At 50.7% G+C, this 25,921-nt stretch overlaps 3 protein-coding genes across 9 annotated transcripts in view; 1 reads left to right on the top strand and 2 right to left on the bottom strand.

The window, feature by feature from the left end:
• Positions 1–25,921, top strand: part of MGLL (monoglyceride lipase) — a 106,028-nt gene that overhangs the window by 2,795 nt on the left and 77,312 nt on the right. The window lies entirely within an intron of this gene.
• Positions 331–9,548, bottom strand: LOC311588483 (uncharacterized protein). The gene is made up of 2 exons (XM_084766164.1): positions 4,660–9,548; positions 331–4,527 (listed from the first exon to the last, which is right to left on the bottom strand). Exons 1-2 carry the CDS (start codon positions 5,146–5,148, stop codon positions 3,958–3,960), a joined length of 1,059 nt encoding a protein of 352 aa, XP_084622290.1. The 5' UTR covers positions 5,149–9,548; the 3' UTR covers positions 331–3,957.
• LOC311588485 (uncharacterized protein) lies at positions 9,226–20,123 on the bottom strand. Of its 4 annotated transcripts, XM_084766170.1 has the most exons (4): positions 19,215–20,123; positions 18,959–19,131; positions 14,931–14,996; positions 9,226–9,245 (listed from the first exon to the last, which is right to left on the bottom strand). In XM_084766170.1, the coding sequence occupies exons 1-3, from the start codon at positions 19,338–19,340 to the stop codon at positions 14,954–14,956; spliced, it is 342 nt and encodes a 113-aa protein (XP_084622296.1). In that variant the 5' UTR covers positions 19,341–20,123; the 3' UTR covers positions 9,226–9,245; positions 14,931–14,953. The 4 variants fall into 4 exon arrangements, 2 of the variants coding, with proteins under 2 accessions (XP_084622296.1, XP_084622295.1); XR_014776217.1 differs by lacking the exon at positions 9,226–9,245 and having other exon boundaries at positions 9,559–17,638; positions 18,985–19,131; positions 19,222–20,121; XM_084766169.1 differs by lacking the exon at positions 9,226–9,245 and having other exon boundaries at positions 9,559–14,996.

The following is a 25,921-nucleotide window of genomic DNA, read 5'->3' as shown; positions in this document are numbered from 1 at the left end:
CCCCAGTTCACAGTAAAACACAGAAGGCCTGCAGTCTTCGGCAGGGGGGAAGGGAGGTGGTGGACTGGGCCCAGGAGTGGCCAAGTTGGCTGCCCTCGCCTTGGCTGTGGGTGGTTTTCACAATCTTTCCCCACTGAAGTTGCGATGCAGGCGGCTACCAGCTCGCTTGCTTTTGCTCTAGTTAGAGACAGCAACCCAACATCTTGGCTTTGGCTGAGCTGGCTCTTGGAAGTCAGCAACTGGTGGGTGTCATGGGTGTAGGAAAGGGCTGGACAGTGGCACCTACTAGGCCCAAGGATTTGGAGGTGGGGGGAGGGGGGGCCAAGCAGCCAGAATGCACAGTCAGGAAAAAAAGTTAAAGAAAATAGAAGGTTAAGGGCAGGAAGCATAAACTAAAGAAAGCACCAGAACTCACTAGCATTTGTGGCTTGGCCGCTTCCCATACTGTTGGCTCTGTGTTGTAAGAGTGTATAGACAGGTCTGCGGTTCTGCCATGGTGTCACAGATAAGACAGGTAGCTGTCTCTGGAGCCCTCTGTCCACCTGGCCTGCCACCACCTCCTGGAGAGAATTCGGTTGGTAAACTCCCCTTGGCGTTGAGGACTGCCTCTGTTAGAGCCAGTCCTGGGGACATTTCACAACCAGCTCTGACTGGTAGCGTCAACACTGTCCTGGAATTCTCCTTTGGAGAGAGATATATCCTTGTAGCCAATGGACCTTGGAAAGGTCTTAATGGCCCTGGAGAAAGTGTCATAGCACTTGGAGTGGTGGAAAGACAGTGGGATTGTGCCAGCTGGTATCTAGGCATTCCCAGATCTTAATCACAGGAGCAGCTGCTTGGCAAGCTTCTGTCTTTCATGGTCCGAGAGACCCCAAAATGCCATTACCCACAAAGTACCACCCGCTTGCTCTCAGGAAGAGAGGGTACCTCAGGTCGTGTTGGGCCTCAGCCCACCCCCAGCCCAGAGCCGGTCCCCTCCTTAATTGCAATCTGGCCCTCCCCTTGCATAACATGCCTCCTCATAGCAAGGAGGAAAGGGGGGAAAGAATGAGAGACCAACAAGGAGGCTGAACCTTCATGCCTGTCCCTCTGGCCACAGGGATACCCCATGTGATGTGCACCTGTTTCTTTGTGACTTTGAACCTCAGCCACCTGCCCTTGGAGTCCTGGAGGCTGGTCTCCCACAGGGCCCATGTCTGCCTTTGTGACTTGGCATTTGTTTGGTTGCTCGTCTGGTCAGCTTGTCCTCCCATCCCCTGGGCCCTCTCTCAGAGAGCACCTGCTGGGACATTCTGCCTGAGAAGAGACTGTCTGGAAGGCTGTGTCCGCAGGTGGCCAGGAAACAAAGTTACTGGTGTCTGCTGCCGCAAGCTGGCAAAACTGGCCTAACCTGCTTCTGGCCGCTGGTTGGAATTCCCTGGGACCCTGAGGCAGAAGAAGGCTGTTCTTGGCATAGTTGTTACGGCTGCTTCTATCTCTTTAATGGTTATCTCTCCTGACCGTGAGCATTCTTGGCATAGTTTCTGCAACGTGAACACGCAAGCATGTTGTTTTTAACGCGGTAGTCTGGAATCTCGGGGTTTAATCAGTCATTGCTCCCTTTGACCACACCAAGGCAAGTGTTGCTCATCCAGATGCATTTGAGGTCATGAAAATATCGTGCTACTTCCCGAGGACCTCATTTCTGGGAAGGACCAAGTAAGGCTCAGAGCCTGGGCTAGACCCTGCCCGTATCCCATCTCGTTACCCGGACCAATCCAGAGGGAAGCCGCATGCTCGCTACTACGGCTGCTTTCCCAGTAGGGAGCAGAGATACAAGGTTATACAGCGTTGCTCACGCCTTTAATCCCAGCACTCGGGAGGCAGAGGCCGGCGGATAGCTGTGAGTTCGAGGCCAGCCTGGTCTACAGAGCGAGTCCAGGACAGCCAAGGCTACACAGGGAAACCCTGTCTCAAAAAACAAACAAACAAACAAAAACCAAGATTATACAGCGTTTCGAGGGCTGGGGAGATGGATGACTCCGTCGATAAAGCGCTTGCTGCAAGCACGAGCTTGAGGAACTGGGTTGGGTTCCCAGAACCTACGTAAAAAGCAGGGAGCAGTGTAGTGGCTGCGCACTTGTTTTTCTAGTGCTGGGGAGCCGGAGACAGGTAAATGAGCCTACCCCTGTTCACTGAGCTTCTGAGGTTGACCTCTGCCCTCTACGAGTGTGTGCACATGTGCATATACATCCACATTCACACACAGCCAACCGGCCACACACAAACACACTGTGTTGTGAATGCCCTTGCTGGGTTTGCTCCAGATGCCTCAGACCCCGTGTCAGTCACTCTTCTGGACACACCAGCAATCATGGCCAGCTGTACAGGTGGTGTTTTCTTAATTAATTCTTACATTTAGGGGTTTTGGGATAGATTACTTTCATAGGGTGAAAAGAAGAAGTAATTCGCCAAAATGAAGTACACATCAAAAGTGTACATGTTGATTAAAGATATGTGTCTATTTCGGAGAAAGTGGAAGAAAGCCCCGTACTGCCCCAGGTGACAAACTGCCTCACGCAGACTCCCCATACTGACAACACCAACTGCTAGTTCTTTGGCAAGTTCCCTCTGATGGGCGGGGTCACAGACACTGGCCTGTGGATAGGGTCAAGAGGCCATATGTTTCCCTGAACTGGGCATCTGTGTTTGCTCCATGCCCTGGGGTCACCTTTTTGCTCTTTTCACCAAGTGGCCCGCGGTCCCTACGAAGTGCAACTTTGAATCAGGAGTGAGAGTTATGTAACTGTTCCCATGAACAGCAAGCACACTGGGTGGGGGTCCTGTTGTTCTGAGAACAAGGCTGATTTGGTGATGGAGACCCCCTAAAGCGCTCCTCTGCTTCTTGTAACACAGGCTGGAGTGTACGCTGTAATTACAGGATTACCCAGCTCCGCCCTGGCCTCCTCCAGGCAGAAGTGCCTCTCTTTAGCTGCCTGGAGGAGATGCTAAGTGGACAATGCTGAGGCAGAGCCCAGCGGCCTCCTCTCCAGCCTGATGGTCCCCTTGTGGTCTATGCACTTGATCTCTAGGTTTCTCTTTCATGCTTTGTTTTCTGTGGCCACTGGTACCCTAGTTGAGGGAGCCTCCACATGTGACCACTATAGCCCTCGGTGTCCTGAGGCATGAGGACCAGTAGCCGGCTTGTGCCGAGCCCAGCTTTGAGTCTTAGGTTTTGGCAAGTGCTGGACCTTTGAGTTGCTATCAGCACTTGTAGCTGTCCACAGCACTGAGACTCCAGAAGCCAAGCACTCCAGTGTCCTTGCTAGGCACGCCCTCCTCCTGCTGCTTCTGTAGCCAGGGCAGGACCAAGTGCCACCTGCACTATCCTTGAGACGTGTGTGTGTGTGTGTGTGTGTGTGTGTGTGTGTGTGTGTGTGTGTGTGTGTGTGTGAGAGAGAGAGAGAGAGAGAGAGAGAGAGAGAGAGAGAGAGAGAGAGAGAGAGAGAGAGAGAGTTGATGTGGAGCGTAGGGCAGGTCTGTGAAGGGGGTACATGGGTAATAGACGGACAAGGGTGATGTTTGCACACCTCCCGCGTTCACAAACTGTGTTGTTGGCTCTGTGGTTAGCTTGAGCTCAGTTGCTTGCAGATGTTCTCCAGCTCCCCAGGGCGGGGTTCATCTGAGGGTCCTCTGTGCCCCCTTTCCTGGGCCACCTTGGCTCCTTGGCTCTCTGCCTTCCCTCTGTCTGGAATGATGTCAGTACCAACCTGAAACACTTCCTCCCACCTATGCAAATTTATCTGGAGAAGAAGCCACTTGCTAGAAGCTAATTCAGATGTCACAGTTCTTCCTCCTCCTGCCACCCCATAACACTTGCCTCACATAACACACACACACACACACACACACACACACACACACACACACACGATATGTGGCTATCAAGGATAAGGGTCCCTCCCAGCCACCGGGGCCCTAGACGGGGAGATGAAGAATTTGCATCACCATGATGACCACCTCTCCTGCCTTCTGCATCACTGTGATGACCACCTCTTCTGCCCTCTGCTTCACCATGATGGCTACCTCTCCTGCCTTCTGCATCACCGTGATGGCCACCTCTTCTGCCTTCTGCATCACTGTGATGGCCACCTCTCCTGCCTTCTGCATCACTGTGATGGCCACCTCCCCTGCCTTCTGCATCACTGTGATGACCACCTCTTCTGCCCTCTGCATCACCGTGATGGCCACCTCTTCTGCCCTCTGCTTCACCATGATGGCTACCTCTCCTGCCTTCTGCATCACCGTGATGGCCACCTCTTCTGCCTTCTGCATCACTGTGATGGCCACCTCTCCTGCCTTCTGCATCACTGTGATGGCCACCTCCCCTGCCTTCTGCATCACTGTGATGACCACCTCTTCTGCCCTCTGCATCACTGCGATGGCCACCTCCCCTGCCTTCTGCATCACCATGATGGCCACCTTTTCTGCCTTCTGCATCACCATGATGGTCACCTCTCCTGCCTTCTGCATCACCATGATGGCCACCTCTCCTGCCTTCTGCATCACTGTGATGGCCACCTCCCCTGCCTTCTGCATCACCGTGATGGCCACCTCTTCTGCCCTCTGTATCACTGCGATGGCCACCTCCCCTGCCTTCTGCATCACCATGATGGCCACCTTTTCTGCCTTCTGCATCACCGTGATGACCACCTCTTCTGCCCTCTGCATCACTGCGATAGCCACCTCCCCTGCCTTCTGCATCACCATGATGGCCACCTTTTCTGCCTTCTGCATCACCATGATGGTCACCTCTCCTGCCTTCTGCATCACCATGATGGCCACCTCTTCTGCCTTCTGCATCACCATGATGACCACCTCTCCTGCCCTCTGCATCACTGCGATAGCCACCTCCCCTGCCTTCTGCATCACCATGATGGCCACCTTTTCTGCCTTCTGCATCACCATGATGGTCACCTCTCCTGCCTTCTGCATCACCATGATGGCCACCTCTTCTGCCTTCTGCATCACCATGATGACCACCTCTCCTGCCTTCTGCATCACCATGATGGCTACCTCTTCTGCCTTCTTTGTGGCAGAAATTTTGTTCTGGCTTCTTCTCCCCTTTGGGGTTTCCAAGCAGGCTCTTGTTGCTTGTTCTATGTTCATGGCATGTGCTGGTAGCTTATGTCTCAATGTCCCCACCCCCTGTACCCTTTCTGGACTTACTCCATCAGGGACTAGGTGTCACCACAACACCTTCTTTACTTAGCCAACACCTACCCGGGGCGCCTTACCATTGGCTATTCTGTGATGCTTTCTGGTGACCCCCATGAGAGTCAGGATGGCTAGGTTTCCCTAGCTCGGCTCTGGCACATTAGTTCTGTGATGACCACCGGCTGCTGAGGTTCGCACCAGGTCCTCTCTGCTTCTCCTCTCTACCTACCAGGCTCCCACTCACAGGTCATTTAGCATGGTCATTTCTACTCACCAGGCATGCGAGCCGGTGGAGATGGGAAGGCTAAGGGCACTCTTCTAAATGAAGGGGGGAGGCTGTGTTTGTGTGTGTGTGTGTGTGTGTGTGTGTCCATGCGCTCATGTCAGCCACATGCCATGGATGGCTTCCACCCCAGAGGCTGGCAAGCAGAGTGTGGCCTTCTTTAATCCAGTGTCCTCAGAAGTGACCATCATCCAGAAGGAAAGACAAGGCAGAAGTGCCAAGCAGAAAGCCAAACAGAGTTGGAGCCACAGATCTGTGCCTTCATTGCTGGCTGGCTGGAGACACTGGTAATCACATGAGTGACACTCAACGAGGGCCATTCCAGAAGCAATGGAAATGAAGAAGACAAGGCTGCCCCTGCCTGACGACCAAAGGCATGGGGGGATGGAGGGAGGTAATCTGCAGAGTCTCACCTCTTGACTGGAAGAGCCTGCACCACCCAAGGGCCCAGAGAGCTCGAGGGTCTCCTGGATACTTAGTCTTTGCTCAGGAAGCTCTGGGCTGCTCTGCGCATACAGGTCCCCAAGTAATTTGGAACACTCGCTGGAACAGATCTGGAATGAACCAGCGGGAGAAATGGAGGAGAACGAGTGTGGGCCCGCCCCCCCCCCAATAGCCTAGAGTAGCCAGCCAGCCAGGTGACATTTGTGAAGAAAGTGTCCGTGGTTCACACTGTCTCCTCACAAAACACCTGTTGTCACCCCCACAGCCCTGAGGACTTGGGCCCTCCGGTGCACATTCCAGCCGCGCTGCTACTTCTAACCCCTCACCTCCATTTAGAAGCACCTCTCTATTCTCTTGCCTATTTTAAGAATTTCCACAAGCTCCTTTCCCTCATCAGAAGCTGTTATTTTTCCTGCTGGAGCATTTGCCTGTGCATTGAGCACAGCAAACCTTCTTGCTTTTAAGTAGGGCATCCCTTCAGGGCTATTTTTTTTAAAGGAGTCTTTGAATGGCAGGGCTTTTTCTGGTGGGAAGAGTAGAGACTCCTGCGGTCCTGGGGTTGGTTTTTTCCGACAGCTTCGTTAAGGGGTACAGTCCCCCCAGTGGCCTTAAGAATGTTCTGCAGATACAAGTCTGGCTTTGTTTGGTGACGGAGTCCCGAGAGGCCAGATAGCAGAGAGAGGCCCTCTGTGAATGGAAGCCTTGTTCACCATTGTCTGTCGGCACCTTTAGGCTCAGCTGGCCATCCCTGGAGCACTCTGTCCATGCCTGCGAGCCGGGCTCTTGATGTCTTTGTGCAAAGAGCGAAAACGGCCTTTAGTGGTGCAAAGTTTTCACAGCTGGGATTACAAGATGACCCTTGACCCATATTTTAGAGGCATCCAAGGTTCCTGTAGGGAGGAGGCTCCTTTTACTTCTCAACACCCTGTTACTGTGGGGGGTGGGGTGGGAACACGTGGTGGTCACGGGTGAAACCGGGGTGACACCGTGCTCTGTGTGTTTGAGGGCTTCATAAAGAGCCAGGTGCCACAAGCCACTCCACCTGCAGGCTGGCATTGGTAGGCATCTTCTGCCAGGCCTGCCAGTCTCCTGGTGGTGCTGGCCACCTGGTTTCAGTTTCACGCAGCAAATCCCCTGTGGGCACCGGGAAGAGAATGCATGCCTCCCCTTCCCCAGGGAGGTCCACAGTAGATTCTTTACGTTTGATCTTAGCTTTATCAGCATGCAGGAAGGCGGGAGGGGAAAGAAAGAGGGAAAAGAAGGGAGAATACAGGAAAGAAAGGGAGGGAGAGAGGAACGGACAGATGGACGGATGGAGGACATACAGAAGGGAAAGGAAGAAAGGAAAAATGGGCATAAAGACTGGAAAAAAACAACAGATTTGAGCACTGAATGTCTTTATAATTATAGGCGTTCCTTAGCCGTGGGGACTCCAGGAGGCTTCTGGGTAGTCATAGGGAGTGCTGATTAGTTGTTTGTCAGCTTAACCCAGAGGTAGATGAAACCTCACTTGAGAAACGCCTTTGTCATATTGGCCGGGAAGCAAGTCTGTGTCCTGGATGGCATAAGAAAGCAAACGGAGTGAGCAGTAAGCAGCTTTCCTCCATGCCTTTGCTCAGTTCCTGCTTCCAGGTTCCTGCCCCGACTTCCCTCAGTGGCGAGTGTGGCCTAAGAGTTGTAAGATAAGACCTGGTTTTGCCCAAGTTGCTTTGGTTCATGTTTATCATAGCAGTAGAAAGGGAAGTAGGCCATAGGGGTTAGCCTATGGAAAGGAAGGTCGGGGGCATGAGGAAACTGTGTTGTTGGCTATCAGTAGCTTCTGGCGGAAGTTTCCTTGTCAAAGCAGGTCAGTTTTTCTGGTTGTTCTCAGACTGCTGCCTGTAGACGTTTGTCTCCCATCATCCTCTACTTTCCTCTGCCTCACGGCCGGCCCTGGTCACAAACCCAGAGACACCACAGCACTGGCTGTTCTCTTGCGAGTTTTTATAATATGTATGTGTGTATGTATATGTATATATACATATACAATGTTTTTTAGTCTAGGTGCTGAAGAACCCTAGTGCTTACCCGCGCCTCTGGTTAGTGCCTTCTCCCCATGCCCTCTGCTCCCCTGCTAGCTGCTAGTGATACCACTCTATGATTCTCTGAAATACACTTCCACATGTGACTAGGAACATTCAGAACCTGTCTGTTTGTGCCCGGCTTATTTCAGTGTCTTACAGTTCCATCCACATTGCCACAAATTATACACTTGTATTCCTTCTCACTGCTGAATAATACATTTCCTTTATCCATCCATTCTAGTCAGTAAAGAGTAAGCAGGAGCTTGCTCTCCTTGCTGTACTGATTTCCCCCCACCCCTTTGGGGGTATATACCTAGGCGCGGTCTACAGGTGGGTCACATGGTAGCTCTAGCTGCAGTGTTCTGGGGAAGCCCACATCATTTTCTATTGGCCACACTCATTTATATTCCTACCAAGAGCACTTGGCCAGGGCACGTGGTATTTTGTTATTTTATTCGCTGTTGTCATGATTGCTTGTCCCTTTTGTGGGGTACACCGTGGTATCTTAACGTTCTTCTTTCCTGCCTGGAAGGAGAATGGGGCAGCTCCCAGAGGACTACACCCAGCACTCAACTCTGTCTTTAATGAGACTGGTTTCCAGTGTTCAACCGTGCCCAGTCTGCACACGGGTTTCTCTCCTTCACTGTGTGGAAATGCTGGCGATGCGTGGGGTGAGGCTGTCACCACAGGGCTGGTCATGCCATTCACTGGGTCTCAAGTGGCCAGAGTGTCAGTGAGCGTCTTTGCTAATGTTCTGTAGCCATGACTCAGTGCATGGTTTTGGGGGTGGTTGGTCTGTGAGGGCTCCACCTGGCAGGACTCTGTTGCCCTTGGCTGGACCTCTGCGGTCTGTCGTAGTGGCTAGCGTGTGAGTTTGGCAGGCTGTGGAGGTGCTTGCTGGTCACAGATGGCTTTACCCACAGGCCCAGCACTTGGGGACCGTGGTAGGATAGCCCCAGTAATTCTCCACTTGGCTTTATCCTTCAGACCAGCTTAGATTTGTCCTTGGGCGAGCAGGATTCCATGAGTCTGTTAGCCATCCTCCTACTGCTGTGTCATGAATTAAAAGAAGGAACAGGTTGTCCTGGCTCCCCCTGGTTTCAACGCAGGGTTGCGTGGTCCATCTTCTGTGGGCCTGTGACCTCCTACAGCATCGTGGTGACCATCATAACGAGCCCAGAGACCATCGCTTATGAGCTTATCTAGGGCAGAAGTCATCTTTCACGTTCCTTCAGTCTTCTCCAGTGTTTGCCCCACTCCTGGAACAAAATAAGACATCAAAGTGTTCGTTACAATTCATGAGTCTGCCTCCCTGTGTTCTCAGCAGGATGACTCGGGAGGGGCAATTCCCAGAGGCCCCAAGGCCCTACAGTTTTAGGAAAGGAGGTATTGTACTCAGAAGGGATAAGACTTGGGTGCCGGTTCAAGCATGGGAACTTCCAGAAGAGCCCGGCACTTGGTAGTGACACTTTGACCAGCCTTGCTGTGCCCTGGGACGCTGCCTGGAAAGAGGCAGTGTGTGTGTGTGTGTGTGTGTGTGTGTGTGTGTGTGTGTGTGTGTGTGTGTGCGCGTGTGCGCGTGTAGCTGCAGATTACAGCCGCTTTCCACTTCAGCCTGGGAGCCAGATGGATGCCAGGACCTCGGTGGAGGCGGACCTTGCTTCCCTATTTTAATACGAGGGAGGGTTTCATGTGTAACTCTGAGCTTTGCAGGACAGCAGAGGAGGGGCCGCAAAATTGCTGGGCCGTCATCTCCTATGTCACAGCTCTCTCCAGGCACCTTCCCTGTGTCTAGTGGAGAAAGACAAGAGTTGCCATCTCTGCCTTGAATATACCCTGCGTGTTGTTGGTTGGGGAGGCAGTGCCAGGCCTCTGGGGAGTCTGCTAGGAAGAGTCAGGGATTCTGTGTCGGGGCTTGAGGGAGAAATTCAGTCAGGCTTCAGCCTGGTCTTAGATGTAAAAAAGGGAACCGCTTTTGTGCTGGCATGGAGGTGGGAAAAGGTGTGGGATCGTCTGACACTGAAAGGGGCTTTGCAAATGAGTCCTACTACGTGGCAGGTGAGCTTGGAGTGATTGGTTTGCAGGTGGGAGTGGGGGAGCAGATTGGAATGGCTGATGTATTTGTGTGCTTGGATCCTTCTAGCAAAATGTCACAGACGGTTGGCTTTAAAAAAAAATTGAAATTGATTTCCTGACAGTTTTGGACTTGGCAGTCCAAAATCAAGGTGTGGGCGGGGCTGGCTTCTCGGAGGCCACCGCCTCCTGAGTACAGAAGGCCGCCTTCTTGCTGTGTCCTCGCCCTGCACATTTGGTTCACTCTGCTTAGTTTTAACAGCCTGTCTAACTTGCACAGTGATTTTTGGGCCTGGTGTGTGGGCCTTCGTGGAAGCTGTCAGAGTCTCAGGGCGCTTGAGGTTGGCTATTGTGGATGGCGTGGTACATCCCAAGCAACCGGGAGGATCTTCCCAGCTCCAGATGGCTGAGCTTTTAGACTGGGATGAGCAGCCTGACTTTCCACATCTGTGCTTCTCTGGGGGACCCTGGGGGAAACCCCAGCCTGTCGGGGCTGTCCCTTACTGTGCTGTCTCAGTCCAAGACAAGGGCGGCGGCAGACAGAAGTCAGCCCTGTCTCTAGAGAGTGAGGGCCCTGACTTGGCCTTCTGGTTTCTTCTCCCACCCCTTCTGGCTTATTTTCAGCCCCAGGGGTGAGTGGGGGCGCTCAGGGTTGCTCTTAGTAAGGCATAATTCTCTTCTGTCTTTCCCAGCATCATCTGCAGCCAAGTCTGATTGCCAGGCCCAGTGATGGCTGGCAAGACATAAGAGAACCTTCTGGAGGGTTCCCAGACACAGCCTTCCTACTGTCTCTGGGTCAGGTCATACCACTGGAATCCCCAGCCTCCCATGAACAGACTGATCCTCTTGAGGCAATCACTATTCATCTCAACTACTGCAGGGTTCTGACGCGTCCAGCCAGGTGCAGCCAAGCGATGGAGGTGTGTGGGGGAATGCGTGGGCTGCTGGAGTTTGAAGTGTCTCCTAAGAGTCCAAACTCACCCAGGAGCGTGAGCAAGGAGGAGGCAGGGCACAGCGGGCATATGTTAGAGGCTGAGCACAGACACCCAGGCTGATGGCAGATGACAGACACTGAGGACAGACTCTGAGCCAAGCGAGCGGTCACCTTGCTGTCCTTTCAGGGCATCCCAGCCTGCTCAGAGCTTAATCCTGTAACAAAATTAGCCTTCCCATTTTGCATTCCCCACCCACCTTGGTGATTGGTTCAGGCTTGGGCAAGTGTCCTGTGTGAGGCAGCCTCTGAGAAGACTCTGCCAGCCTGAGCTCCAAGCAGCCATCTTGAGACTAGGAGGGGAAGGCCTAACTAGAAAGGGTACCACCTCAAGAAAGCAGAGCGGGGAGTATTGGAGGGGAAAGCGAGTCAGATTCGTGTTGCTTGTGTGACAGGACTGAGCCAACAGTCACATGAGCCAGTATGTGTGGAGAGTGTCACCATGAGGCATTGTATGGAGGCAGCTACAGCGAGTTGAATGAGCCGCAGGGCTTCAGAGCCACCCTGACTCGGAGCCTGAGCCCTAACAGTTCTGAGTGCCTGTGCGTCCTTCCTCCCGCCTTGTCACTTAGAGTCTCTAACCAGAGACTCATGGACTCAAATTCTATCTTCAGACACTGGGCAATGAACAAGCCAAGCCTAAGGCAAGAGGAGGAGGAAACAGTGAGATTCTGTCAGAAAATAATGAAACAGGAAGAAAACAAGCCCAAAGTTGCCTATTTGAAAGCATCAACAAAGCAGACAAAAGTTAAGTTAAATTGATCAAAAAAGTAAATAAATAAAACAAAGAAAATATAAGCAATAGAAACAGGAATGATAAAGGAGTCATTACCACCAATCTTTCAGAAGTTAAGGAAATTATAAAAGAATAGGAACAATAAATTAGATAACAAACCAAAAAAAAAAAAAGTAGACATTGTCTCGAAAACAAAAACAAATTGGAGACATATTTAGGAAGATGCAAACTACCAAAACTGACTCAAAAATAAATAGTACACTTATAAAAAGTAAGAGATTTTTATCAGCTGAAAAAAAAAATCTATCCCCCATGAAAAGCCCAGGCTTTTTTTCACTGTTGCAATCAACAGGCAAGTGAAGAAGTAATCCCTGTCCTTCACAAACCTTCCTAAAAAGGAAAATGAAGCCACCACCAACAATAACAGGAGAGGGAATTCTCCCAATTCATTCCCCAGGGAGGCTATTGCCGTTAAATACATCACTTGGAAAGAAAACTGGATCAACATTTCTTATAAAAATAAAATCCTTAATGGGAGCCAGAAAATTGATGAGCTAGCAAAATGGCTCAGTGGGTAAAGGTGCTTGCGTGCAAACTTGATGACCTAGTGCAAGGTGAGATCTGACTGCGGAGCTATTAGCATTTTAAACTCCATACATGTGCCACAGCATGAATGTACGCACATAAAATTATAATAAATAAAAAATAAAAAAATAAAACTAGCAAGCTGAATCCAGCAACACTGAAAAACAATAAACACACAAAAATCTACTCAAAATTCTACACAAAAAACACTCAAGCTGTGTCCTGGAGGTGCAAGGATGGTTTAATATCTGAAAAAGTACAGCTAAACAGATTAACCGACTGAAACGGAAACTACAGTCATCTTGATACGGAAGAGAAATTTGACAAAATGTGGTTAACGTTTCAAGATTTAAAACACCAAAAAAACCTGAGAAAGAAAGGACTAGCCCTATCTTGATAACAGACAGCACAGAACGTCAACCCTGATATCTGGGAAAAGAGGCTGAGGAGCAAGGAGTGAGTGCTGCCTCCCAGGGCTAGTCAGCATTGCACAGGGAAAGAGGCTCCCCCACCCGTGCTTTCCTGGTGCAGCTAAGACAGTAGCCCCTCTTTAAATATTGGTGGGAAGGACTAGGAGGCAAAAATGGTCAGCTCTGGGGTGTGGAGTGTTGATGGCTAACTTTCATTCTGATTTTTAGATTTCTCTGTATTTCTAGCATTTTGCCAAAGGACCACTGTAGAGGGAGGCTTTGGGAGGCATTACAGGAGAGCCAGGACTGAAGGATGCTGGGATCAGAGTGAAAGGGGACGTGTGTTCCACCAGGGACTGGGCAGCATCAAAAGGGCCTGGTGAAGACTGCACGGAGTGCTGGAACCAGTGATGGGCTGGAGATGGCCTCGTGTGCCGGGGGGTGCCGGACAGGCTTTGGAGACTTTCGGTGGAAGTGAGTACAGAGGGGAAAACAGAGATTCCACTGCGGACACCACAGTAGATCCAACATCCAGAGCCTGTGCTGCTGCACAAACCCAAACCAGCAGTCAGAGTGGCAGGAGAGAAGATCACTATATCCAAACATGGCATGCTGTGGGCCAACAGCTGGCCTGGCTGTTGTCCTCAGTGTCCTTAGCTACAAAGCAGGCAGTGTGGGGAAAGGCTGCTAGGGTGGCTGGTCGCAGCATTCCTTAGGGTGACTCTTCCCGGATGAGTTAGGGCCTCTCAGAAGAAAGAAGAGTACTAGATGACAACAGGCTTCCAGCTTCTGGTCCCTGACAACGGGCCACGAACGGCTTGCTACCTCTTACTAGGGACAGATGCCCGGGTGGTTGTGAGCATCCACCTGTATACCCACCACCACCCAACCTCAATCCATCCTCAGGCCATTTGTGTCCAAGATAGGTAAACTGACCTGAGTCTCCCAAGGTGTTTGCTTATGAGTAAACCATTGTTAAGTACGGTTAAATACTGTCGGCTAATGTTAATGATTAGCCTCTGTGATAAGCATTCCTTTAAAGTTTGTTTTCTTTAAGCTGTTAGCAGCTGAAAGGTTTGACTCCATGACTGATGGTTGTTAGACCCTATCTGATGCCCAGATGCCTTAGCTGGAGCACCATCAGCAGATAGTCAGGAGCCAGTTGGATGGCCGTGGTGGCAGCTGGCTTGTCCGGACACTTCTCAGCTCTCTGCCTTCTCTTGCCTTCTCTCTACTTCCGCCGTCATCCTTGGCTGTCTTTGTTGCCTCCATTTCTATCGTTTCTGCTCTCTGGAGCCCTCCCGACACCTGCTCACTGCCGTTGTCCCTACTGCTACTCCTTGACACACTGAGGAAGCTACACAGTGTCCACAGCTGCCAGCCGCCTAACTGCAACTCTGGCATTAGAAGGCGCTTCCTTCCTGGCCACGACTGTCTTAGACAGCTGATACTGGACATCTCCCCGCATCACAGGCCTCAGCAAACTCCAGCAGCCGTTATCATGTTAGCCAGAGGTGGGTGGATGTGTATGTTGGTCACCAACAGATCCATCAGGCTCTAGCAACTATTTCTTGATCGTCCGCTATATGACAAACCTTGTGCTGGGACTGATGGATGTAGACACATTGAAGGCCGCAGCCCTGCCTTCCAAGAGCCCTCAGCTAGAAGAGAGGCAAACAGACAAGCTCCTGGTGTCCATCCTTGCCAGGATCTGGGCTCTAGACTAGTGGCCTGTCCTGAGAGACTGGAGAACATCACAGAGGAGGTCCCACACTTAGGAATGGCGGGTTTGGACAGCTTGTGGCCCACACTCTGTCCACCCTGTTATGGGTGTCCGAATCCAGCATCTGCTGTCTTGTTGCCAGCCCAATGCAGCTGCCCATTTAGGTCACAGCTGAGCTCAGAGGCTCCATCACATGTCTAGATGGGGACATTTTCCCCACCTCTCCTGCATGCTCCATAAACTCCTAATTGCTCACTGCCATCCGCTTGGCATTTCACCACCCAGAACTTGGAGCCATCTGCAGCCTTGGGGAGTTCATGCTGTTTTCCTTCCAGGAAAAAAAAAATTACATAAGATGAAACCCAGCGCCTTCTTATAGGATGGCAGGGAGCCTCCTGCTGAAGAGGTTGGGCTTGGTAGCCCTACCTGCTATTTCCTGTTATCCAGGTTCAGTCTGCTTCTGTGCTCTCAGCCAGTCTCCCCTTGCAGAACCTGTAGGAAGCATTTGCATATTGTCTCTGTGTTGCACAGCCCTGTCCCGCCCCGCCCCAGCATTCCTCTGAACTCTGTGCTGGATGATTTGGCCTCTTTGGGATTGGGGATGGCTTCCAGGGGCCAAGATACTCAGGGCCTCCACCTGCTTCTCTGGGGTGGTTTTCTTCCTCTGCTGCCGATAAAAACCACCTATTTTACCAATGTGTTCAGAATGAAAGTTTGATAACTGGGTAGACTTACTGACTCAGACAATGACGGCTAGTGCCCCACACTCCTAAAATGAGCTAGTTCAATCCCTAGCACTGGTGCAGTGGGCGTGGGGGGTGGGGTGCTGGCTTGTTTATGTACCCATGGAGATAACATACAGGTGACAGTGACAGGGAGGTGGCATTTGGCAAGCAAGTGAGAGTGGAGTGGCTGTGTGACAGGGGTCAGTGAGCAGAGGGAGAGAGGGTCAGCTGACAACTGTGGTAGCCAGGTCAGCCCAGAGCAGAAGTGACATTTGAGCTCTGATCAGGAACCTGCTGTCCAGAGCTGAGCTGGGCCCTGGGACTTTATAGGCCCTGAAGTCCATTGGCAATGAGGCTGTCTGGCTCCTTGCCCCACTGAGGTCACTTTATAGGCTTGACTCCCATCCAGCCACTTAGTCCCAGCGTTCTGTCCCAATGGCTCTATGTGGATTTTGCCCCGACCTCAGCACTCACCTGCCTGTTTGTGATTTGGGCAGCAGCTGTTTTGATTTTGTGCTGTTCATCTTTGCACACACACACACACACACACACACACACACACACACACACACACACATATATATACACATACACATAACGACTCACTTACAGGCCGAGAAATGGTGTTCTGTACACACGGATTCACCACATGGAGAGCTCAGCGGCCCTCCAAGTGCTTGAGCCCCTAGCTCTCCAAGGAGTCCTTCTTAGCCCGCCTTATACATCTCTCTCCATCCAAAAGCTGCCCACAGGGCTGAAGTGTCTCAGGTGCATCCCACATCATGCAGCAAAAGGATGCTCGGCCTGGCAAGGAGCTGTGAGGGCGTGGGAGCTGGTCACTCCCACCAGCGCCTGGCCTCTGGCTATCCTCTTCCCTGAGATCCTGGGACAGCTGTGAAGCTCTTCATTAATGCACCACGTGATTTTCCACAGACCATTAGTGATTTCCCAGAAGGCCAGTTCCCAATATTGATCTGGATGCGGCTCTGAGGAGCCCTTTGGCATCAGATCCTTTCTGGAGCCAGCCAGGGCCCTGGCGAGCCTTCTGAAGAGATTCCACATGCTAATGAGGGGTCTGGTGTCCTAGGCCCATCAGTACAGAGCCACTTTCTATGAAAACAGACCACTCCTAGAGGTTGCATCCCCAAAACATACCGAATGGGTTGGAGGCAGGAGAGTCGTCTGGTGTTGGAAGAGTAATAATTTGCAGAGAAGTTCCTAAATCTAGTTTATGGAAGGCAATTACCCATCTCTCTTCAGTGGAACTGACATGTTTTCCGCACCTCTCAGAGATTACAGGAGGAAAAAAAATGTGGAGAGGATAATTAAGCCTAATGAGGGAACCCGGATGTCAGCTCCACTCCATGTTATAGTGCTCTGGGCCCCAGCACCCCCCAGCTGCTCGCTGCCTTTTGCATGTTCCTGGCAGTAACTAGGTAGACCCTGCCTGGAAGGGAGAGAAGCATCTCTGACCAGACTCTTAGACTGCTCCAGCACAGTCATGTGCTGCCTAACATAGGGAGCATGTTCTGAGAAGCACACATCCTGCAAACGCTGTGTGTGCTTTACACGGAAGAGAAACGACTGTGCAGGCATGGGGCGATGTCATCTCACGAGACACCATCATGTACTTAGTCTGTCTCAGACTGACTTCTTGTAAAATGGCACACACGGCTGTATCTCTTAAAGTCTTTTTTTTTCCTGTTTCTATTTTTCTAAATTTTAAGGCATTAAGAAAATTAAAACTAGCCAGCCATATTTATGGGATGTCATGGGACACACGTATATGTTGTGTAGTGTTCAAATCAAGGTGAGGACACCGTCTCCTGAAACATTTGTTGCAGTCTCCCTGTGGGGAGGGCATTTGGATCCTTCTTTCTTCGCCCTTTCCATCCAACACTGCTCAGAAGGTCTCAGTCCTTCACTGCCACAGAACAGCAGAACTCGCTTCTGTTTTGGCACCCACTGTGTCACTTTAAATTTTAAACTCCAGTGTCTCTGCTACTCCAAGAAGCAGTTCTGTGTCCAGAGGGACAGGACACAGCGTCCTTGCACCCGGATATGCTCGGCTTGCTGACTCCCCTCTCTTGCTTCAGTGTTCCACACAGTAAGATCTTTATCGAACTCAAACGTGTCCTTCCAGCTGAAGCCAATTCCGGATCAAACAAAGTTCTCAGTGTCCCCTTTCGCCTCTTTCAGTCACAGGGGTGGAAGCCAGAGCATGTTAGGCAAGGCCTCCGCCACCGAGCCCCAGCCCCAGCCCTTCAGCCAGTTTTTATTGATAAACAATAAAGGGCCGAGAGCTGGAGGGCTCAGGCTGGTGACATGCGCGGGTTCTCCTGCTTGTTGGGTCAGGCCACAGTTGTAACCAAGCAGTCTTCCGGTCATGTGCCTGAGGCTTCATTTCCTCTAGGGGAAAAAAAAATAATGAAAAATGCATTTGCTAGGTGGTGGCGCACGTCTTTAATCCCAGCACTCGGGAGGCAGAGGCAGGCAGATCTCTGTGAGTTCAAGGCCAGCCTGATCTACAAAGTAAGTTCCAGGACAGCCAGGGCTACAAGGAGAAACCCTGTCTCAAAAAGTAAAAAACGAAAACCAAAACAAAACAAGAACAAAAATAACCAAACCAAACCAACAACCAAAACCCCACATTTGTCATATTTTAATATATATTATACTTAAGATACATTATATATGTATTTTTTTAAAAATCTTTTTAAGAGGAAATAGTCACTTCAGGAAAACTTGCCTGGACTTGATCTTTACCTTGAAACACACACCACTCTTTTTAAATTAGCTGCAGTAGTCTGTGGCTATGGCTACTCCTACGGTCATCCATGCTGCAAACCTTAGTAAACAGGAGGCTTGTCTTGGCTCATGGCTCCAGTCCAGGGGTCAAGGGCTGCATCTCCTGCTGGCTTTGTGTCAGAGTACTGTGTCTCTAGTCTCACCTTTCAAAGTCTCTCTAAGTTTTGCTCATCCCACCCCAATGACCTCAGCTCACTTAATTACCTCCTTCCTCTAACTGCACCACCGTGGCTCTGTGTCTGCCCTCCCAGTGAGTCCCTCACTGTGGAGATGAGAGTCCCACACTGCTGTGTGACAAAACCTTTTCTGGGGAGGCACACATCTACTCATCCCGGATAGGGATCCCATGACAAGCCAAAGTACAGTGACCACTAAAGTCCAGTTTAGTGAACCAATGAGTTCTACTGGGGTTGCTTACAGTAATATGGGTGAGTTAGAGGAGTAGAAATGACTCAATAACAGTTGCCTCATGAAAGTCCACCCCAGCATAGTGACAGCTTACAAAGCTGGAAAACTGGAGCACACTGCACAGCGTCCCGGCAGCTTGGAGAGTGCCTTTTTGGGCGCGCCCATTGGTCTGAACCTCTTCCAGGCAGCTTGGCTGGTTTCTGCTTCTTCTAGGTAACTAGCCTGACTCCTTTCAGCCTTTCTCTTCTGAGAGTCTTCAGCTTCCTTCTGTGTCTGAGTGGGACTCTTAGCTTCTGCTGCTTACTCTGACAGAGAGAAGCCTAGTGAATCTGGTCAGCTTTAGGGACTTCCTGGAGCTATCTGAGCTGTTTGCCTTCTTGCTTAGGGAGCTTCCTTCAGGGTGGAGTGTTTTAACCTCAGCGGAAACTGTTACTCAATATGCGAGAGACTCAGGGAGACAAACTGTGCTCCCAGCAGTCCTAGTGTTCCTCCCCTGCTCTTCTCTTCCCTTACCCGTCGTCCCCTCTCCTCATCATCACCTGAGGCCAACTAGGTTCTGATGAGCTCCAGTTTCTCGGGGCTTTCTTAGTGGCAGTGCTCAGGCCCCTCAGGGTGAAGCCAAGCTCTCGCTGGTTCCCAGGCTGATCTGCGGCAGCCTCCACTCCCAAACTTGATGGTGGTTTCCACTGGAACAGATAAAGGGATGGTGAGATCAGATGTGCAGGAAGACATGTCCCTCACCCCATGTGGCCAGCACGAGATCTGTTGCCTCTGACTCAGGAAGACTAGCAGATGGGAGCCGGGCCTTCACCAGCAGGGACACAGCAGTTACCAGCTCTTCTGTGTGTGCCTCCTGGCTTGTAGTTCCCAAGGCAATGCCCACTGTCACCATCATGTCATGTGTGAAGTAAGAAAGAGGGCCAACCACTTGTCACTGTCACAGAGTTAGGGAGTAGGTGACCCTGGCTTTGAACCCGGGTACACGCAAGAGGGATATGACTAGTGTGCATGGCGTTTGTTAAGGACTAGCAAGTTGTCACTATAGTGAACTGATCTCAAGACATAGTGGCTCCAACAAGATAAGAGGTTGGGTGCTCTCTCAGTTTAGAGCTGAACTGTTGAAGTTTTGTAAGGTACCTCTGTCCTACATACTTGCTCAGAACCCAGTCTCCTTCCACGATGTTGCCCCACCATTCCTCGGGGTATGACCCAGTGACCAAAGTTGCTCTTAACCACAGCAAAAGGAATGAATAGGCCTAAGGCAGCACGGAAGCAAAGATCACGAAGACCTTGCCGTTCCTCCCACTCACACCCCAGCAAGTAGTCCTGAGGCCCTTACCTGGCTGCCAAGAGACTAGAAAACATGTCTATCCCGAAAACACACTGCAGAGAATGCTCGGCCACCAAGAAAGTGCTGTGTGAACTTGCTATTCTTGTGTGTGCGTTGGGCATTTGGTTCACTCAGTAGCTTCCAGAAGGCTTTCCTTTGCCGTACCTCTGGGGCAGGCAGAGTCAGTGTGAAGCGGCAGGGAGGTGGGACACCAGCCATGAGACAGGATAGCGCTGCCTTATGGATTCTGGTCATTCTATGCCTCACTGTAAGAAGGGCTTGAGGCATAGATCTGTGGTCACATACCGCAGGGAACAATGCTGCTTACACACTTCTGCCCCCTCAGACTCTCACTCACCCCGAGGAAGAGAGTGGGAACCAGGCAAATCCCTGAAGTCACGTGGCAGAGCAGTCAAAGAGCCAAGTCAGGGCCAGGCAAGTCCAGATTTCTGGTCCCGACTCCCACGCCTAATGTCAAGTCAGCTTTCCTCCTTGAGCCTTGGCATCCCCATCCGTAAAGTTGGTGCTAATGTGGCTTGTGTTAGGGGACTACCCTGGTTGGCTGTGTCCACCACAAAGGTATGCGTGTTGAAGGCTCAGCACCCAGGTTGGTAGTGGTAGGAACGTAGGCTGTCGGGGGTGTGCTCTAGGATGGCAGTTCTCGTGGGACCCCCTTGAGTTTTCCACTAAGAGAGATGTAAAAAGAGCGAGCCTGGCCTTGCCCAGCTCTTTAGGTTTTTCAGCTTGAGGCGCAATCTTGCTCTCCGTTCCCACGGTCACTGTCCACCATTATGTGATGCAGCCCAGGAGCCCTTGCCAGGGCTTGCACCATGCCATTTGGTTTTCAGACTCCAAATCTACAAACTGAATAATCCTTTTTCTCTTCCTAAGTCGTCTTAGCTGGCCACTCCATGATGTGTGTAGTAATGGGATTTGACTAGTACCAGGCTAAGGGAACATCTACTGGGATGATGGGTTGGTCCTAAGATGAGGATGCTCCCTGGCTTTGAGTTTCTCTTCCCCTCTGGCGTAGCACGTCCTACGATGTCCCAAAAGTTTGCTGAGAGAGTCCCGACTCTGTAGACTTGGGGGCAGCAGGCAGGAGGCTCCGACTGCCCCTGAAGTGCTTGGTCCACCATTTCCACATCTGCTCTTCCGTGTCTTGCCTCCTGCCTGCTCTATCCTGAGTGTCTCTCTGGTGCTCTTCATCAAAGGCACGTTGCCCGCGGTCCTTGCTTGTTGTAGGCTTCTTGAACACCAGCCTCCTCCATCCCCCTCGAAGGCTCTGAGTAGGCCAAGGAACGTGGGTCAGCAAGTGGCAGGACCTCCTAAGATGGGAGGTTTCTGTGCGGGTAAGGGTTGGGATGACAAGCTAGGTGGGGAGGGCTGCGGCAGAGCTGAGGGCTGGCTGCGCCTGCCTGTCTGCTTGGGTGGAGAGCTGGCGTTGTGGGAGCCAGGGCGTGAGTTGGAGGAGCAGGGAACAGTTTGAGTTAGTAGGCTGCTGTATGCTTAGGTGAAAAGGGATAGGGGCAAACAGAAGGCCTGAAAGAACAAAGCCAAGAGCCGTGAGGACGTCGAGAAGAGCTTTGTGTCGAGGGAGTCCTGAGACTTAAGTGTGGGCTGTGGACGGGCAGACTTGAGGCACAGAGGGAAGAGCAGGCATCGTCCACGCTGGGACTATACCTTGAGAGCACAGGACTTGAGGTTCAAAGGGAAGCAGAGAGCTAAAAGCCCAAGACAGGATCCAAGGAGGCATCCTGTCCACTCTAGGACAGCCCAAGAATGCACTGTGGGTGTCAAGCTGATGCAGACCTGAATCTACACTTTCCTCTACTTGAGCTTTTCTCTGCTCAGAGAGTCTCTCTCTCTCTCTCTCTCTCTCTCTCTCTCTCTCTCTCTCTCTCTCTCTCCCCCCCAACCTGATTGAATCAGTCAAAGAACAGTCTGAGCAGCTCCTCTAGGACAAGTATTGTCCTGTATAGGGGAAATGAGGCTCAAAGAGGAAGAAGAACTTGGAAATAGCCAGGGTAACCAGGGGCAAGGGTACTGTCAAACTCAGGAGCATGGGAACTCAGGAGAGAGAGACAGAGACAGAGAGAGACAGACAGAGACAGAGAGAGACAGAGACAGAGACAGAGACAGAGACAGAGACAGAGACAGAGACAGAGACAAAGACAGAGAGACAGAGATCGCTGTTCCTCAGGGTCCTGGGCATGGCTCTTTGAGTGGATGCTCACTGGATACAGGAGGGAGAGGGTCCCTGAGGCCAGGGCCTTGATACACTGGATAATGCCACGCTAGATAGCATGGCTCAGAAGGCTCCCACATGCCTTAGCCTCACTGAGCACTAGGGAAATGGGAACTCAGACCATAAGTGGCACTATCCTCATGGGGCCCCACTATCAGAGCACTGGGTGTTGATGCCGACCGAGGGTGACGGCATATTCACTCCAGCCGGCTGCAGTGCACATGGGCCGTCTTTAGAAAGCAGTTCACCAGGACCTGGCAACAAGTTTTTAAAGATAAGGATTACCTTAGCTGTTTTCAAGCAAATGTCCTTGGTCACGATGACCAATACACATGTGGCATCAGCCCCAATGTTGAGCGAACAGTTGCTAGGGAGAAATCCTCAAAGACATACTTTTTACGAGTCCTCTCAGTCCACTGTGCAAGCTTGTGGTTCCGTTTGCTCAGTCTTTTGGGATGGTCATTATCAGGCAAGATGTTAAGAAGCCTTTTTTTCATAACCTTCTACCTCCACACCCTTGTTTTTTTAACATAAGCCTTCATTTTTATTCCTTCATGTTCAGTATGTCCCAACCTCGCCCTCATTGCCAGGAGGCACAAGAGTGTCTAGAGCCATTGGGCCTACATCGCACTCAGCTGGACATGGCCTAAGAGGGATGGATGGAGAGAGAAATCACAGGATATATATTTCTGCAGAGTGAACAGTGTTTAAAATGTGCTCTAGTATACACAAGATCCCAAAGCACACTAAAAGGAAACTGGCTTCCTCGGCCTTTGTGATAAGTATCTGCGTGTGGAGTTTTAAATACGGGTAGCCCTAAACATGTTATTATCTACCTACACACGCAGGAGAGACTTTGAAGAAAAGCAAGGAAGGGATTCCTCATCGCAGAGGTCAGAACCAGCTGGTGCAGGTGGAGGCACAGCCCGCCTCGGTCCCTCAGCTGACGCGGAGCGAGGGTGGTGGTTGCTGCATCCTGTCACTCAAGCGGGAGACTGTTTGATCTCTGATATTTATGGATGTTTCCCATTGAGAAATCACCCAGGCCTCCCAGTCTGTGTGGCGCTGACCTGTGTGTGGTGGAGATAAGGGCTGAGGGTGCATTGACTCTCCTAGGCTATGTAAGCAATTTTTAATTTCAATTTTTAAAATTGTATTTCTTTTAAAAATTTACATATACATTTATATTATTACACGTATATAAAAATAAACTACACACAGCAACAAGAACCACGAAACAATCAGGAATTATATTAGTGTTACATCATAATGTTTTGGCTATTTGTATTTGGCAACCTTGAAGAAAACATTTTCCCACTTTGGTGAGTCTAAAATTCTGAATGCAAATCAGTATCTATCATATCACATCATTATCAACTTAAAAACATCTATCTAGACCTAAAAGCATCTTAACCCCTAAACAACTAAGCATAATTGTAAAACTAAATTATCTGGTCTTCAACTCCATCAGAGACTTGAGAAGGAATAAAAATAATTACCTGAGTAAACAGGAAGTGCAGGTTAGCAGCTTCCAAAGTGAAAAAAAAAAGGGACAGAGACAGTTTGCTGCCTGAACAGTCACCCAAAACTCTCTCTAATGTTGGAGCAGTTTTTGAGCTGGGCCTGGTGGTACAAACCTATAAGCCTAGTTACTCTGGAGGCTGAGGCAGGAGGGTCATGAGGTCAAGACCTGGCTGGGCTACACAGTGAGTTCAAGGCCAGCCTGGCCAACTAAGTCTCAAAATTCAAAATGTAAACAGAGAGCTGGATTGAAGTTCAGTGGTAAAGCACTTGCCTGGTGTATATGAGACCCTGGGTCCATCTTCTCTGCAGTCACAAGGAAAAACAATTGATATCCTAATGTTGTTGTTGTTGTTGTTGTTTTCTAATCTGAAATGCTTTAGAGTATTTGTAAAGTTTTAGATACGTAAACAGGAATTACAGATTTAAGTCTCTGTCTCTTAAAAAAATATTTTATTTAATGTGTATGAGTGCTTGACTGCATGTATGTGTGTTTAGCACATGTGTGCAGTGCCTGCAGAGGTTAGGGAAGTGTATCAGAGCCTCTAAGACCTGGAGTTACAGATGATTGTGAGCCACCATGTCAATGCTTGGGATCAAACCTCAGTCCTCTGCAAGAACTGCAAGTGCTCTTAACCGCTGAGCTGTCTCTCCAGCCCCTAAAATTTTATCTTTTTGCCCTAGGTTTTTGTCCCTAAGTTAATTCCAAAGATGGGAGGAGAAAGACCATGGCCCCCAAAACCATCATGACCAAATTAATTAAAGCAAGCTTTTTTTATTCCTGGCCACTGGCTAACACAAAATGCCAGAGGTCAAGCCTTGGACATGAGGAGGCCACGGTTTTTGTAGCTAAGGGGTAAGGGGGTTTCCAAATGGGGGATTTGCCAGGCAAATAGGTGGTGTTGCAGGAACAGAACATAGCAAATTGGTCATAGCAAGGTAGCTACAACAACAAGTGGTTATAATAATCTTCTGAGACAAAGGTAGGATTGCAAGACAGGCATGGCAACTTTTGAAACAAAGGCATGGTTGCCATTTCCCGGAGCAGGAAGTACAGAACCATTTGTAGCTAAGGTTTCAAGTGGGACACAGCCCAATCCTTGAAAAGCAGACTTAACCATAAACAGAAATGAGCCTAGTTTGGCTGTGCTACAAGATGGCTTTTAAGCCTAGGATGGAGGTAGGCCGGTCCGTCACCTACTCCCAACCTTTCAGCTCAAGAAGCGGGCTGTGTGCAGAGTAATCCTGGATCGAACGTGGGAACAGTCAAGATAAAATACTAATTGGGAGACAGTGCTTTGGGGTATCTTGGGGACTTCCTTTGCTTGCAGAAAGCCAGGCTGGAAACTGTGCCTGGGTCTTCTCCAGGACAGCCATAAGTAGTGGGGAAATCTAGGAAGAGGGCTCAGCAGGGATCAGGACGATTGCCCCGAGGTCCCTGTGGGAGTCACCCTGAAACCGGTGCTGCACCAGGAAGCAGGGACCGTGGGGAGATGATGTTGACAGGTTGCACAGCCAGTGGTGGCAGGAAGGAGTGTAGCCCAGCAGGGCCTCCTCTGCCTTGTGACTATGCGGCCTGGTGTGCTCTCGGCTACCCTGATTGCAGGCATGCCAATTGACTTGAGGCCTCCTGGGGCTAGTTCTGGAGAGCTGGGGGGCTGGGGGTCATCAGCTTTGCAGAGCCTGCAGGCTCAGCAGGCTAGATTAGGCAGGCGAGCCACCGGTGGAAGAGTGAGTTAAATGTTCAAATGAGAGATGCTGGCAGCATGCTAGGTCACGTGGTTTTTAAAAAAAAAAAAAAAGCATGGAGCTGCTGGGCACCTCAGGCTGCTGGATGCTGAATTTGCCTTTGCTCGCTCACATGGAAGCACGTCCTTGCAGTGGCTTGTAATTTTCTAGCCGAATGACTTCAGGGTGGGCCCCCTTTGGAATGTAATTACCCTTGTGCTGGAAGCTCTACTGAAGTCTATGCTCAGAAAATGGACAGTGCCAGACACTGCGACCGTCACCGCGGGGCTCGTCACCTGGAGCCTGCGGTTGGTTTGAATGTAGTAGGAGGACATTCTTACGTCCTGAAGGCCTGGGAAACGGGAGGGACTGGTCCCAAGCGGTGCCCTGCTGCCAGTCACATAGGAGGGATGAGCCTTGCCCACTGGATACCACAAGACCCTGACTGCAACGGCCCTAACCCATTAGCTCATGCAGCTTTTTAGAGAACGGGCCAAGCAAGGCACAAAAGACCCAACTGTGGATTCATTGTGTGCTAGAGGCTGGATGTTCTGAGCAATGATAACTCAGTCCTGGGAGGAAATTGTGAATCTGAGCTGCTTAAAAGTGGCGTTTTCAAAGGCAGGGCCTGGTGCAGGAATACAGCATG

Source organism: Acomys minous (assembly GCF_964271855.1).
Source record: "Acomys minous genome assembly, chromosome: 17".
NCBI classification, from domain to species: Eukaryota; Metazoa; Chordata; class Mammalia; order Rodentia; family Muridae; genus Acomys; species Acomys minous.
This window is presented reverse-complemented; position numbering and strand designations above follow the sequence as displayed.